The 9,350-nt window shown below is 46.2% G+C and overlaps 7 protein-coding genes across 7 annotated transcripts; 4 read left to right on the forward strand and 3 right to left on the reverse strand.

Moving 5' to 3' along the window:
• The first annotated feature begins 5 nt into the window (after nt 1-5).
• LOC132255832 (probable palmitoyltransferase ZDHHC24) lies at nt 6-1,028 on the forward strand. The gene is made up of 2 exons (XM_059752001.1): nt 6-466; nt 531-1,028. The coding sequence occupies exons 1-2, from the start codon at nt 108-110 to the stop codon at nt 1,015-1,017; spliced, it is 846 nt and encodes a 281-aa protein (XP_059607984.1). The 5' UTR covers nt 6-107; the 3' UTR covers nt 1,018-1,028.
• Nucleotides 1,029-1,084: 56 nt separating this feature from the next.
• On the reverse strand, nt 1,085-2,537 carry LOC132255835 (intraflagellar transport protein 57 homolog). The gene is made up of 4 exons (XM_059752004.1): nt 2,220-2,537; nt 1,801-2,162; nt 1,629-1,740; nt 1,085-1,569 (listed from the first exon to the last, which is right to left on the reverse strand). Exons 1-4 carry the CDS (start codon nt 2,535-2,537, stop codon nt 1,126-1,128), a joined length of 1,236 nt encoding a protein of 411 aa, XP_059607987.1. The 3' UTR covers nt 1,085-1,125.
• A 113-nt stretch (nt 2,538-2,650) lies between these two features.
• LOC132255831 (beta-lactamase-like protein 2 homolog) lies at nt 2,651-4,025 on the reverse strand. The gene is made up of 3 exons (XM_059752000.1): nt 3,928-4,025; nt 3,607-3,824; nt 2,651-3,551 (listed from the first exon to the last, which is right to left on the reverse strand). Exons 2-3 carry the CDS (start codon nt 3,747-3,749, stop codon nt 2,789-2,791), a joined length of 906 nt encoding a protein of 301 aa, XP_059607983.1. The 5' UTR covers nt 3,750-3,824; nt 3,928-4,025; the 3' UTR covers nt 2,651-2,788.
• Nucleotides 4,026-4,046: 21 nt separating this feature from the next.
• On the forward strand, nt 4,047-4,506 carry LOC132255834 (6-pyruvoyl tetrahydrobiopterin synthase). The gene has a single exon (XM_059752003.1). The coding sequence runs from the start codon at nt 4,081-4,083 to the stop codon at nt 4,504-4,506; it is 426 nt and encodes a 141-aa protein (XP_059607986.1). The 5' UTR covers nt 4,047-4,080.
• Nucleotides 4,492-5,287, reverse strand: LOC132255833 (pre-mRNA-splicing factor Syf2). The gene has a single exon (XM_059752002.1). It carries the CDS (start codon nt 5,189-5,191, stop codon nt 4,526-4,528), a length of 666 nt encoding a protein of 221 aa, XP_059607985.1. The 5' UTR covers nt 5,192-5,287; the 3' UTR covers nt 4,492-4,525.
• A 404-nt stretch (nt 5,288-5,691) lies between these two features.
• On the forward strand, nt 5,692-6,926 carry LOC132255891 (odorant receptor 4-like). The gene is made up of 3 exons (XM_059752063.1): nt 5,692-6,144; nt 6,209-6,811; nt 6,876-6,926. Exons 1-3 carry the CDS (start codon nt 5,692-5,694, stop codon nt 6,924-6,926), a joined length of 1,107 nt encoding a protein of 368 aa, XP_059608046.1.
• A 627-nt stretch (nt 6,927-7,553) lies between these two features.
• Nucleotides 7,554-8,797, forward strand: LOC132255892 (odorant receptor 4-like). The gene is made up of 3 exons (XM_059752064.1): nt 7,554-7,997; nt 8,067-8,690; nt 8,747-8,797. The coding sequence occupies exons 1-3, from the start codon at nt 7,554-7,556 to the stop codon at nt 8,795-8,797; spliced, it is 1,119 nt and encodes a 372-aa protein (XP_059608047.1).
• Nucleotides 8,798-9,350: the final 553 nt, after the last annotated feature.

Below are 9,350 nucleotides of genomic sequence, written 5' to 3' on the forward strand. Positions count from 1 at the left end.
GTGACTCATCCGGAGTGAAGTTGGTCACGAGCGCGCGCTGAGATTCCGGGTGTGGAAGTGAAAACAGAGTGGAAAATCATCTTCAGACTCCCGGAAAGAGGGACAAAATGGTCAAACTGCGCTTACTGAGATCTTGGCAGGACTTTGCCGCAACGACTTTCCTGGCCGCCGCCATTCCCATCACGTTCTGGTTCGAGATATTCGTGGTGATACCCGAAGTGTTCCCCTGGGGCTCCTTCCTGAACAGCCTCCACTTCCTAGTTGGGATATTCCTGCTGTACAACATCGTGGGCAACTGGTTGGCCGTGATGCTGACAGACACGAGCCTCCGCGGTGAAATTATCCAACCGCCACAGGATCCCGAAGAGGCCAAGGAGAAGAATTGGAAGCTGTGCAGCGTCTGCGAAGCCTGGGCACCGCCCAGAAGTTGGCACTGCAAGACCTGCAACGTCTGCATCCTCAAGCGGTGAGATAGTCTCTAATGCAAGTGCACAATATGAGTGAAATTGACTGTTTTCCGCGGCTTCTAGGGATCATCACTGCCTCCTGACCAGTTGCTGCATTGGTCATCGCAATCATCGGTACTTTATGATGCTCCTGGTGCACCTATTCGTGGCCACGGCGTACTCCGCCATCTACAACACGTACTTCATCTGGTTTCTTCACGGGCCGGAATTCAAAACGTGGCTGTCTTTCGTCCAGATCATTTTTCCTCTCGCTTGGCTGCTCGTGGACACCAACACCACGCAATACTACCTCGTGATCTACATCATAGGGTTCGTGGGGTCCCTATTCGTGGGTGTGCTGCTGTTCTACCACACGCGGATCGTGCTGGAGGGCGCAATTGTGGCGGAGCACGAGAAGAAGATCCGTTGCTATGATTTGGGCAGGAAGAGCAACGTCGAGAACGTCCTGGGGGAAAAATGGAGACTCGTGTGGCTGTCGCCCTCCATCAAAAGCCCCATTAGGCACGACGGTGTGCATTGGGAGAAGATGAACACGGCCAAAGACAAGTGATCAGAGCTTTTGATGACTTCTTTACCAAGTATTTTTGTCGTTTTTTTTTAGTGCAATTTGACTGTTCAGGGACGATTTTAGTGTGATCTCACGAATATATGAGTGTGTCTAATGCAAAATCGCGGTCATTGGGGCCAATTCAGCAATCTGGGCATTGTGATTGATGATCTCCTGCGTCAGGGAGTGATCCAGAACACCAATCTTCAGGTCCATCTGCAGGATTTCCTCGCGAATCTTCACGATTGCCTTCTTGATGGCAATCAAAGGACTGCCATCGGTGGTCATGGACGTGCCTCTCTGCTCCATCTGCATCTTCACAGTCTCAATCTCGCCCAGAATGCCCGCCAGCTCTCTCTCTTTGGTGCTCTTCTCGGCATCAATCGCAGCGATTGCCGATGAGAGTTGCTTCAGCTCAACGGAAAGTGTTCTGTATTGGGCAATCAGAGGCTGAAGCTCGGCATTCAAGTGCTTCTCCCGACTCTCGATCTTCTCCATCACATGTCCAATGCCCGTTTGCAGCTTCTTCAGCTGGGAATCCGTGTCACTCGAAGCCTGGCGGAGAAAATGTCTTCGGAATCTTTGATCTTCTTTCATTTTGCACTCCAATTTACCTGATCTATGGTGCTCCTGAAGGTCTTCATTTGCTCAAGATGCGCCCTCCAATCCCTGGGATCACTCTTCACCACGATCTTCAGCTGAGGCATGACTCTCTCCAATTCCAGACTGCAAGAAACACACCCTTAAAACCCCTCCTGGACAGACACTGACGGCCAGTAAACTCACCGCCAACTTTCGGTGGCCGCAATGCTGTCCTGCCGGTAGTTTTTCAGGTGGAATCCCTGCTCTTGCTGTCTATTCTTCTGGCCACTTCCGCTCAGATTGAGATTCAGGAGGGAATTCTCCTCATCACTGTCATCAGACGCGGCCATCAGGGCGTTCTGCTCTTCCTCCACCTTCTCAAGGATGATCTCCGAGTCATTCTCTATCATCTCAGTCACTGTGTCCTCTTCCTGGACAGTCTCTGGACGCTTCAAGTTGACTTTAGCCACCTTCAGTGCCTGCGTCGCCAGGGAATCCAGGATGTACACACAAATCGCTCCCGCGCCCTGGATCAGTTTGTTCGACGGGAAGTCCGTTGAGATATCCTGAGCAAAAGTCCTTAATTTAGTCCCCGGAATCGCCTGTAATCACTTCCTTCTCACCATTTCCTGCAGAATCCTGATAATCTTCGCAATTGTCGCACTGGGATCGTCAAATTCCTGTGGCTGATCAAACTGATGGCCCAGTTTTCTCATCAGCCACGCACAGATGCTGGTGAACATGAAGAACTGCTCACCGGGATTCGTGGACTTGGCAAAGTACATCCGATTGGGCGGCTTGAGCTTCAACTCCTTCACCAGAAGACGATCGCAGTTCAGCAGCTTCAATTTGTCCATCAAATCCTCCACTTGGAACGTCCCCACCTGACCACTGCCCGTCTGTTCTCGCTCCAGGACACCCGAGAAGTCACTCTGGCTCATTTTCACGCTGGAAAGTAATCGATGACACGCGAAAGAAGCGCGGTTTGTTTGGCTCCATGGAAATTCAACACTAGCGCCACCGCAATAATGGCGCCAAAATCCGTTTTTTACTCATTTTCCATAAAATATAATATATTTCCACTATTTAGCAATCGAGATATATTCTGGTAAGATAATCCGTCCATAATCCTTCCCTAATTTGCCCATAAAGCCCACAATTCTTGAAGAAAATCCTACATTTGTCTCTATTTTCATAAAACGGAGTTTTTATCGCTGAATTGCCACACATTTTGGCCGTCTTTCTCACTTTCCACCACTTTTCCCTCCTTGGCCAGCTTCTTGAGATGGTGATTGACATTGTAAGCTGCCGCTGGCCACATTTCCGTCGGCGTATCCTTGTAAATGTTCTTCACAATGTCCAATTCCGTGAAGAGGTGCGTTTTCTTCGTCTTCAGCAGTTCACAAATCGCCTCCTCGCGCTTCTTCCTGTGCATAATGTAGTACTTTATCCTGTCGTTGGGATTCTCAATGATACTGCCATGCGCTGGATAGATAACCGTCGGCTCCAGCTGCAGAATCTTCTCCAAACTCTTCATGTAGTCATAAAGATCTTCAAACACCGTCGTGGCATCGCCTAGGATGCAATCGCCACTGAACAGAGCGCCGGATTCTTCATGTGACACCACCACGTGATCCGTCGTGTGGCCAGGAGTATGGATCACCTCAATTGTCGCTCCCTCAACGGCGAATCGCTGACCATCGCGCAGTGGAAGAAGCTTCAGTGAAGCCGGAAGGTTTTGATAAGAATCCTCAGCGTCCGTGCGAGGGAATTTCCACACCTTACAATCTTTGGCCTCGCTAATCTCCAGAACGTCCTTCACGCCGCCCAGATGATCATTGTGCCAGTGCGTGATGAGGATATTCTCTATGGCCACATTTTCCTCTTTCAGCACCTTCCGCAGGTTCTCAATGAATTTCGGCTTGTCAGGCTCGCCGGCGTCAAGGAGGAGTCTCCTGAAAGTGATCTCTTGCTAATTTATGATGCGAATGGACCAGGAAATAGACTTACTTCCTTCCTGATCCTATCAAGTACGTGTTGGTTCCTTGCAGAGTCATTTTCCCAGGATTACAGCCCAAAATCCTGATGATACTCTGTGAGATTTTAGTCACGGCGGGAATGACAGGAAGATGAGTGGCTGCACTCATTGCCATCGCAGTGGATTCTGTACTTTTGACCAAAGATCTCCTTATCTCCCTGGTATCAAAGATAGCGCCTCGGAAAAATGGCTGAAATCGATATAAAATCAAAGTAATATTTAGTAATTACTTTATAAAAATACTCATGAACAGTTGGGAAGTAATTCTCATCACTGCAGCCATTGAGACTCACCTGCTTTCCTGGAGAAATGAGAGGAAATCTTGAGGATGACTCTCTCAAGTGGCGACTTGTCAGTGACAGCTTCAGCGCCACGAGCGGCCAGCACTGTAGTTAGCAGATCCGGGAAGAAAGGTTGGAAAAAGCGTGAAGAACTCCAAGGAAAACATGTCCAATCCACCTGTTGTCTATCTCACTCGCAAAGAGAAGTTCTCAGCCTGTCATCGACTCCACAGTCGCCATCTCAGCGCAGAGGAGAACGTCCGAGTGTACGGAAAGTGCAATAATCCCAATGGACACGGACACAATTACACTGTGGAGGTCACAGTTTGCGGTCCTCTGACCCATGCCACCGGGATGGTGATGAATATCAGTGATCTGAAGGCGCACATGGATGTGGTGATAATGCAGAGGCTGGACCACAAGAATCTCGACAAGGATCTCGATGCATTCAAGGACATTCCCAGCACCACGGAAAACGTGGCGGTGTTCATCTGGAAGGGACTGAAGGAAGTCCTGCCGGAGCCGAATTTGCTGCACGAGGTGCGAATTGAGGAGACAGACAAGAACTCTGTGATCTATCGTGGTGAATAAAGTGACACAAGTATATATTTTACACAGCTGTTCCTCTCTCCAGATTCTTCTTGATCTCCACTGTGTGTTCGCCATAAAATCTCTCCAGCTTCGCATTGAATCTCGCGTTCTTCTCATTGATGTAGTCAATGTCGGCGTCGTCATTGTGAGTCCTCCGCCTGGAGAAGTTCTTCTTCTTGTCAATCTGCTTCTGCAGATGCTCAACCATGTTGTCAATCGCCGCCGGAGAGTCTCTGGGATGCAAATGCCTCAGCGGATTGCTCTCGTCCTCCTCGGCCTCCCTCTTGCGCGCCTCGTAGTTCTCCCGGATACACGGCGGCAGGATGTTGATGCTTCGCTCGTACTGACGAGCTGTCTGGGCTTCGTAGCTGGAGAAACTTCCGTCACCCTTGCGCTTCTTCTTCAGCGCAATTTCCGCCTCACTCACTGACACACCCAGCATTTTCACGCGCTCAAAGTCCTTTCCCTCGCTGGCCGCCTTCTCCTTGGCCGCCTCCTCGGCCAGCAGCCACTCCGTCTTGCGCTTCCGCGCCTCCCAGTTGGCCGGAAGCTTCTTCTGGTTGTTCTCAGCAATCACTTCCTTCTGGTTACTCACGCGCGCCTGATTTCGTGCGTCGTGCAACTTCTTCAGACGCTCCATGCGCTCCTTAAGCTTCGCAGCAGAACTTTGGCCAGGTTTTTCCATGATTTTACAGGATTTTCAAGGTTTTTGGGGGTTTTTCCAGACTGTTTGCTTTTTCTGCTGTCACTTTGGTAAATATTTTTGTTCCGAAACTGCATAATTTGTCGCTAGAGGCGCTCATGCAATATGGAGAATTTTGAAGCGCTGTTTGAATTTTTGAATCTCCCCTGATGAGAAAAATATTCCCTGATAAAAAATTAAATGAAAGAATTTCGTGATATATTGACTAATTATTCACTGAGGAATAATCAATTAGCTATAAAGGTATCTTTGAGATCGAGAAATTGTGTAATTAGAATGCACAGGAGTGAAAATAGTAAATATTCGTTAACAAATAATGAGGCGTAAAAATAACTCCACACGTGAAGATAATTTTCTGCATTAATAATAGCTCAAGTTCAGTGGGAGTTGTTCGTAAAATCAATTATTAAACCCCAATGGACAGTATAAAAGACCCTACGAGAGATCTTCCCTTCAATCTGTCTCTCAAAATCGGATTAATGATGAATCAAGTTCAGTTAGAGCGCGAATATCGGCGTTATTACGCTTTTCTCAAGTCAATAATCTCAGCCATGAGGCTGGAATTCATTCCTGTTCCCTGGTTTCCAGTGAGAATTGCTCGAATGAGTATTTTTCCCGTGATCAGTTCCCTGAACTTTGTGGCTTTGCTTTGGTTGCTGGTGATTAGCTTCAAGGAAGGTGACATGGTGACTTTCTCGTACGGCGCAATCTGGATTTCAGCCACTCTGCAGTCTGTTGTGAAGGCTCTCACGGCCATTTACTACAAGGATACGTACATGGAGTGCTTCGAGGCGACGCAGACTTTAGTCAGGAGACGCTTTGATGAATCTGTGGAGGAGAATGTGAAGATAATCTTGAAGAATTCCATCAAACTCACCAAAATGATCGTCTCAGCTCAAGGATTTCTTTTTCACACCACAGCTTTCATGCTTGCTGTAAGTTTTGGGTGAAATAGCAGTTAAAAAGGGCTAAAAAAAGTGTCATTTCTTATCTCTCCAGTTCTACGCCATCAGCACTCAGCGGATTTACCCTCTGATGTATCACATTCCCTTCCTCTCGCCAACTGTCAATCACATTTTCCAGTGGTTTGGCGTCCTTCTTGACCTCTACACTGTCCTCGGCGGTGATTTCCTCTTCATCACGATGGCTCTGCACTTTCGTGGCGAATTGGCCATCATCAGTGAGATCCTCAGCCACCTGGCAAGCTCACAACTCCTGCGCACAGTTCATCAGATGCACAGAGACGCACTGCGGAAACTCCGGGCATTCCAGAAGATCTACTACTACCTCACCTTCCTCCAGATGATCTCCAGTTTCTTCCTCATCTGCCTCACCACCTTCATGATCCGCTTTCACGACATCCAAATGTGGGCTTACGCTGTGCTCGTTTGCGCTCTCATGCAGATCTTCTTCCTCTGCCTGATCGGAGACATTCTGTTCGAAAGGGCGAGTCTCATCAGCACAGCTCTGTATTTGACCAAATGGTACGAAATGGATCTTGTGGATCAGCAGAGAATCCTCATCATGATCGCCATGGCGCAGAAACCGTACGGAATCAAAGCTGCAGGACTTGTGGACATTTCGTTTTTCACATTCATCGAGGTTAAGTGATTTTTTCTCAACAAATTCTCAAATAATGTACTGAAGAATGTGTTTTTCTTTGCAGATCATCAAACTTTCAGTGTCTTATTGCGCCATTCTCTTCACATTAGTCTAAAGAACACATTGAAGATGTACATTCGTTCTGTAATTCTCTCTTTATTTCTGAGAAATGTAATAAAATCAAAATTACAAGTTATGTAGTGAATAAATGATTATGAGATTCAACGAATTCAATTGACTTTCTTAAGGTTTCGTCATTGATAAAATATTAATGAAACATTCAATGAAGCTTCTTGCATCGCTTTTGTAGTGAAATTGGTGAAATTTTCACAGTGATTTGACAGATTTGACAATAAAGAATATTTTTCAAGTTTCTGTCTGGATCTTTTTTAATAGATTTTAGTATTAATTATGAGATTTCTTTATAAATTGTGAGCAATAGAATTGAACTTATGCGGAAAAAACACAAGATTCTGAGTAGAGTGAACAAATATTCATTGAAAAGATGAGAAAATTTCTCATAAAATACCGACATTTTTCACTTCCTCTCGAACTCTATTTATTAATCATGCAAGAAAGTCAATGAATAAAATTCCGCCTAGCGTGATAATCGATTTAAAGGAAAAATGGGCGTTTAGGGCGTGTTTGGGTGGATTTTCATCAACATTTATTACCTTTATAAAAACCTCTTCAGCACAATCTTTCCCGATTTCCCTCAGAAATCTCCTCAATCGCGGTCAGAATGACTCTCGTTCAGGAATACACGCGCTACTATCGCTTCTTGACGTTCATCATCAACTTCATCCGTCTGGACTTCATTCCCATCAACTGCTTCATCTTTCGCCACATCCGGATGTCCTTCTTCCCCTTCCTGGCCGCCTTTCACTTCGTCGCCACGACGGAGCTGCTGTTCCACGTGATGTCCGAGGGTGACATGGTGACATTCTCCTTCGGCACAATCTGGTTCTCCGGCAGTCTTCAGGCGTTCATCAAGACTCTGACTGGGATTTACTACAAAGATCAGTTCCTGATCTTCTTCTCGGCCATCGATGAGATCGTGAAGACGCAATTTGAGAAGGTTGTCGATGAGATTGTCAAGAGGATTCTCAAGGAAACCATTGTCCTGACGAAAATCTGTCACATCTCCATCACTTTCATTTTCAACGCCACGGTGTTTCTTCTTGTGGTGAGTCTTGAAAGGGTGGTTCGATTGCTGAGCGTCTCAAGACAATCTTTCTCTCTCTCTCTTTGGCAGTATCACGGCATGAGTTCACCCAAAGGACAGCCTTTAGGCTATTATTTGCCCTTCTTCGACTGGTGGGGAAACTTCTCCTTCCAACTCTACGGTGCCTGGCTCATTCTCTACGCCGTACTGGCCGGAGACTTTGTCTTTATAGCCTTGGCACTCTTCTTCAGAGGCGAACTCATCATCATTTCAGAGATTATTCTCTGCTTCGATGACAGCGACTTCGCACGAAGTCACAAACATCTCCTGAGGATGATCTACAAGATGCACTTGCGCGTCTTGCTGAAATTGGGCACTTTCCAGAATGTCTACTACTTTCTCACCTTCCTCCAGTTCATCTCCAGCTTCTTCCTCATCTGTCTCACCACCTTTATGATCCGCTTTCACGATCTGCAGGCCTGGGCGTATGCTGTGCTCCTCTGTGGTCTCATGCAAACATTTTTCCTCTGCCTAATCGGTGACATTCTGTTCGAGAGGGCGAGTCTCATCAGCACAGCTCTGTATTTGACCAAATGGTACGAAATGGATCTTGTGGATCAGCAGAGAATCCTCATCATGATCGCCATGGCGCAGAAACCGTACGGAATCAAAGCTGCAGGACTTGTCGATGTTTCCTTCTACACTTTTATTGAGGTACAGAGGAAGAATATTGAATTTTCCTCTTGATTAATGATCTTTTTTCTCGGCAGATTATCAAACTTTCAGTGTCTTACTGTGCAATTCTCTTCACTGTCGCTTAAAAGGCACGTCTTTCATCCAAATAATGGCGTGAAGATTCACCACCAGAAGCTTCTCATGTTGATCTCTCAATAAATTAACAAATAGCAAAGCGATAAGCTTCTTTATTTCATAATGAATGTTTGTTCGAAAGGATGAGAAAATCCGATTTTGTCATCTTATCAAAAGCTCCACTCGCTATCACAGCAATATGATTGTCAGATAAGTGCAATTCAACAACTTGAGAACATGTTGCAAAGTCTCTTCTGCCAATTCTCCTAATCTTATTGTGAGAGAGCGAAATGTATTCCAGCTTCAAGGCGTCGTTGTGAGCTTTGAAGGTGTTGACGGTGGTTAAGAAGTAAATTTAGAATGAGAAAAGCAGGAAAAATCACTGTGAAGAGCAACATTTTCTAAGAACACACTCGAAGATCACTGAATGTCAGTGTGTTTGAGTGAATTTCTTCGAGAAAATATCACCATAATCTCATGAAAGTGAGTTAGAGTGCTGTAATAAGTGTCAATTCCACGATGTGGTGAAACTATAGTTACTTGGGGGGAATTTTGCATGAATTG

Source organism: Phlebotomus argentipes, unplaced genomic scaffold (genome assembly GCF_947086385.1).
Source record: "Phlebotomus argentipes unplaced genomic scaffold, Phlebotomus argentipes genome assembly contig_5, whole genome shotgun sequence".
In the NCBI taxonomy this organism is placed as follows: domain Eukaryota; kingdom Metazoa; phylum Arthropoda; class Insecta; order Diptera; family Psychodidae; genus Phlebotomus; species Phlebotomus argentipes.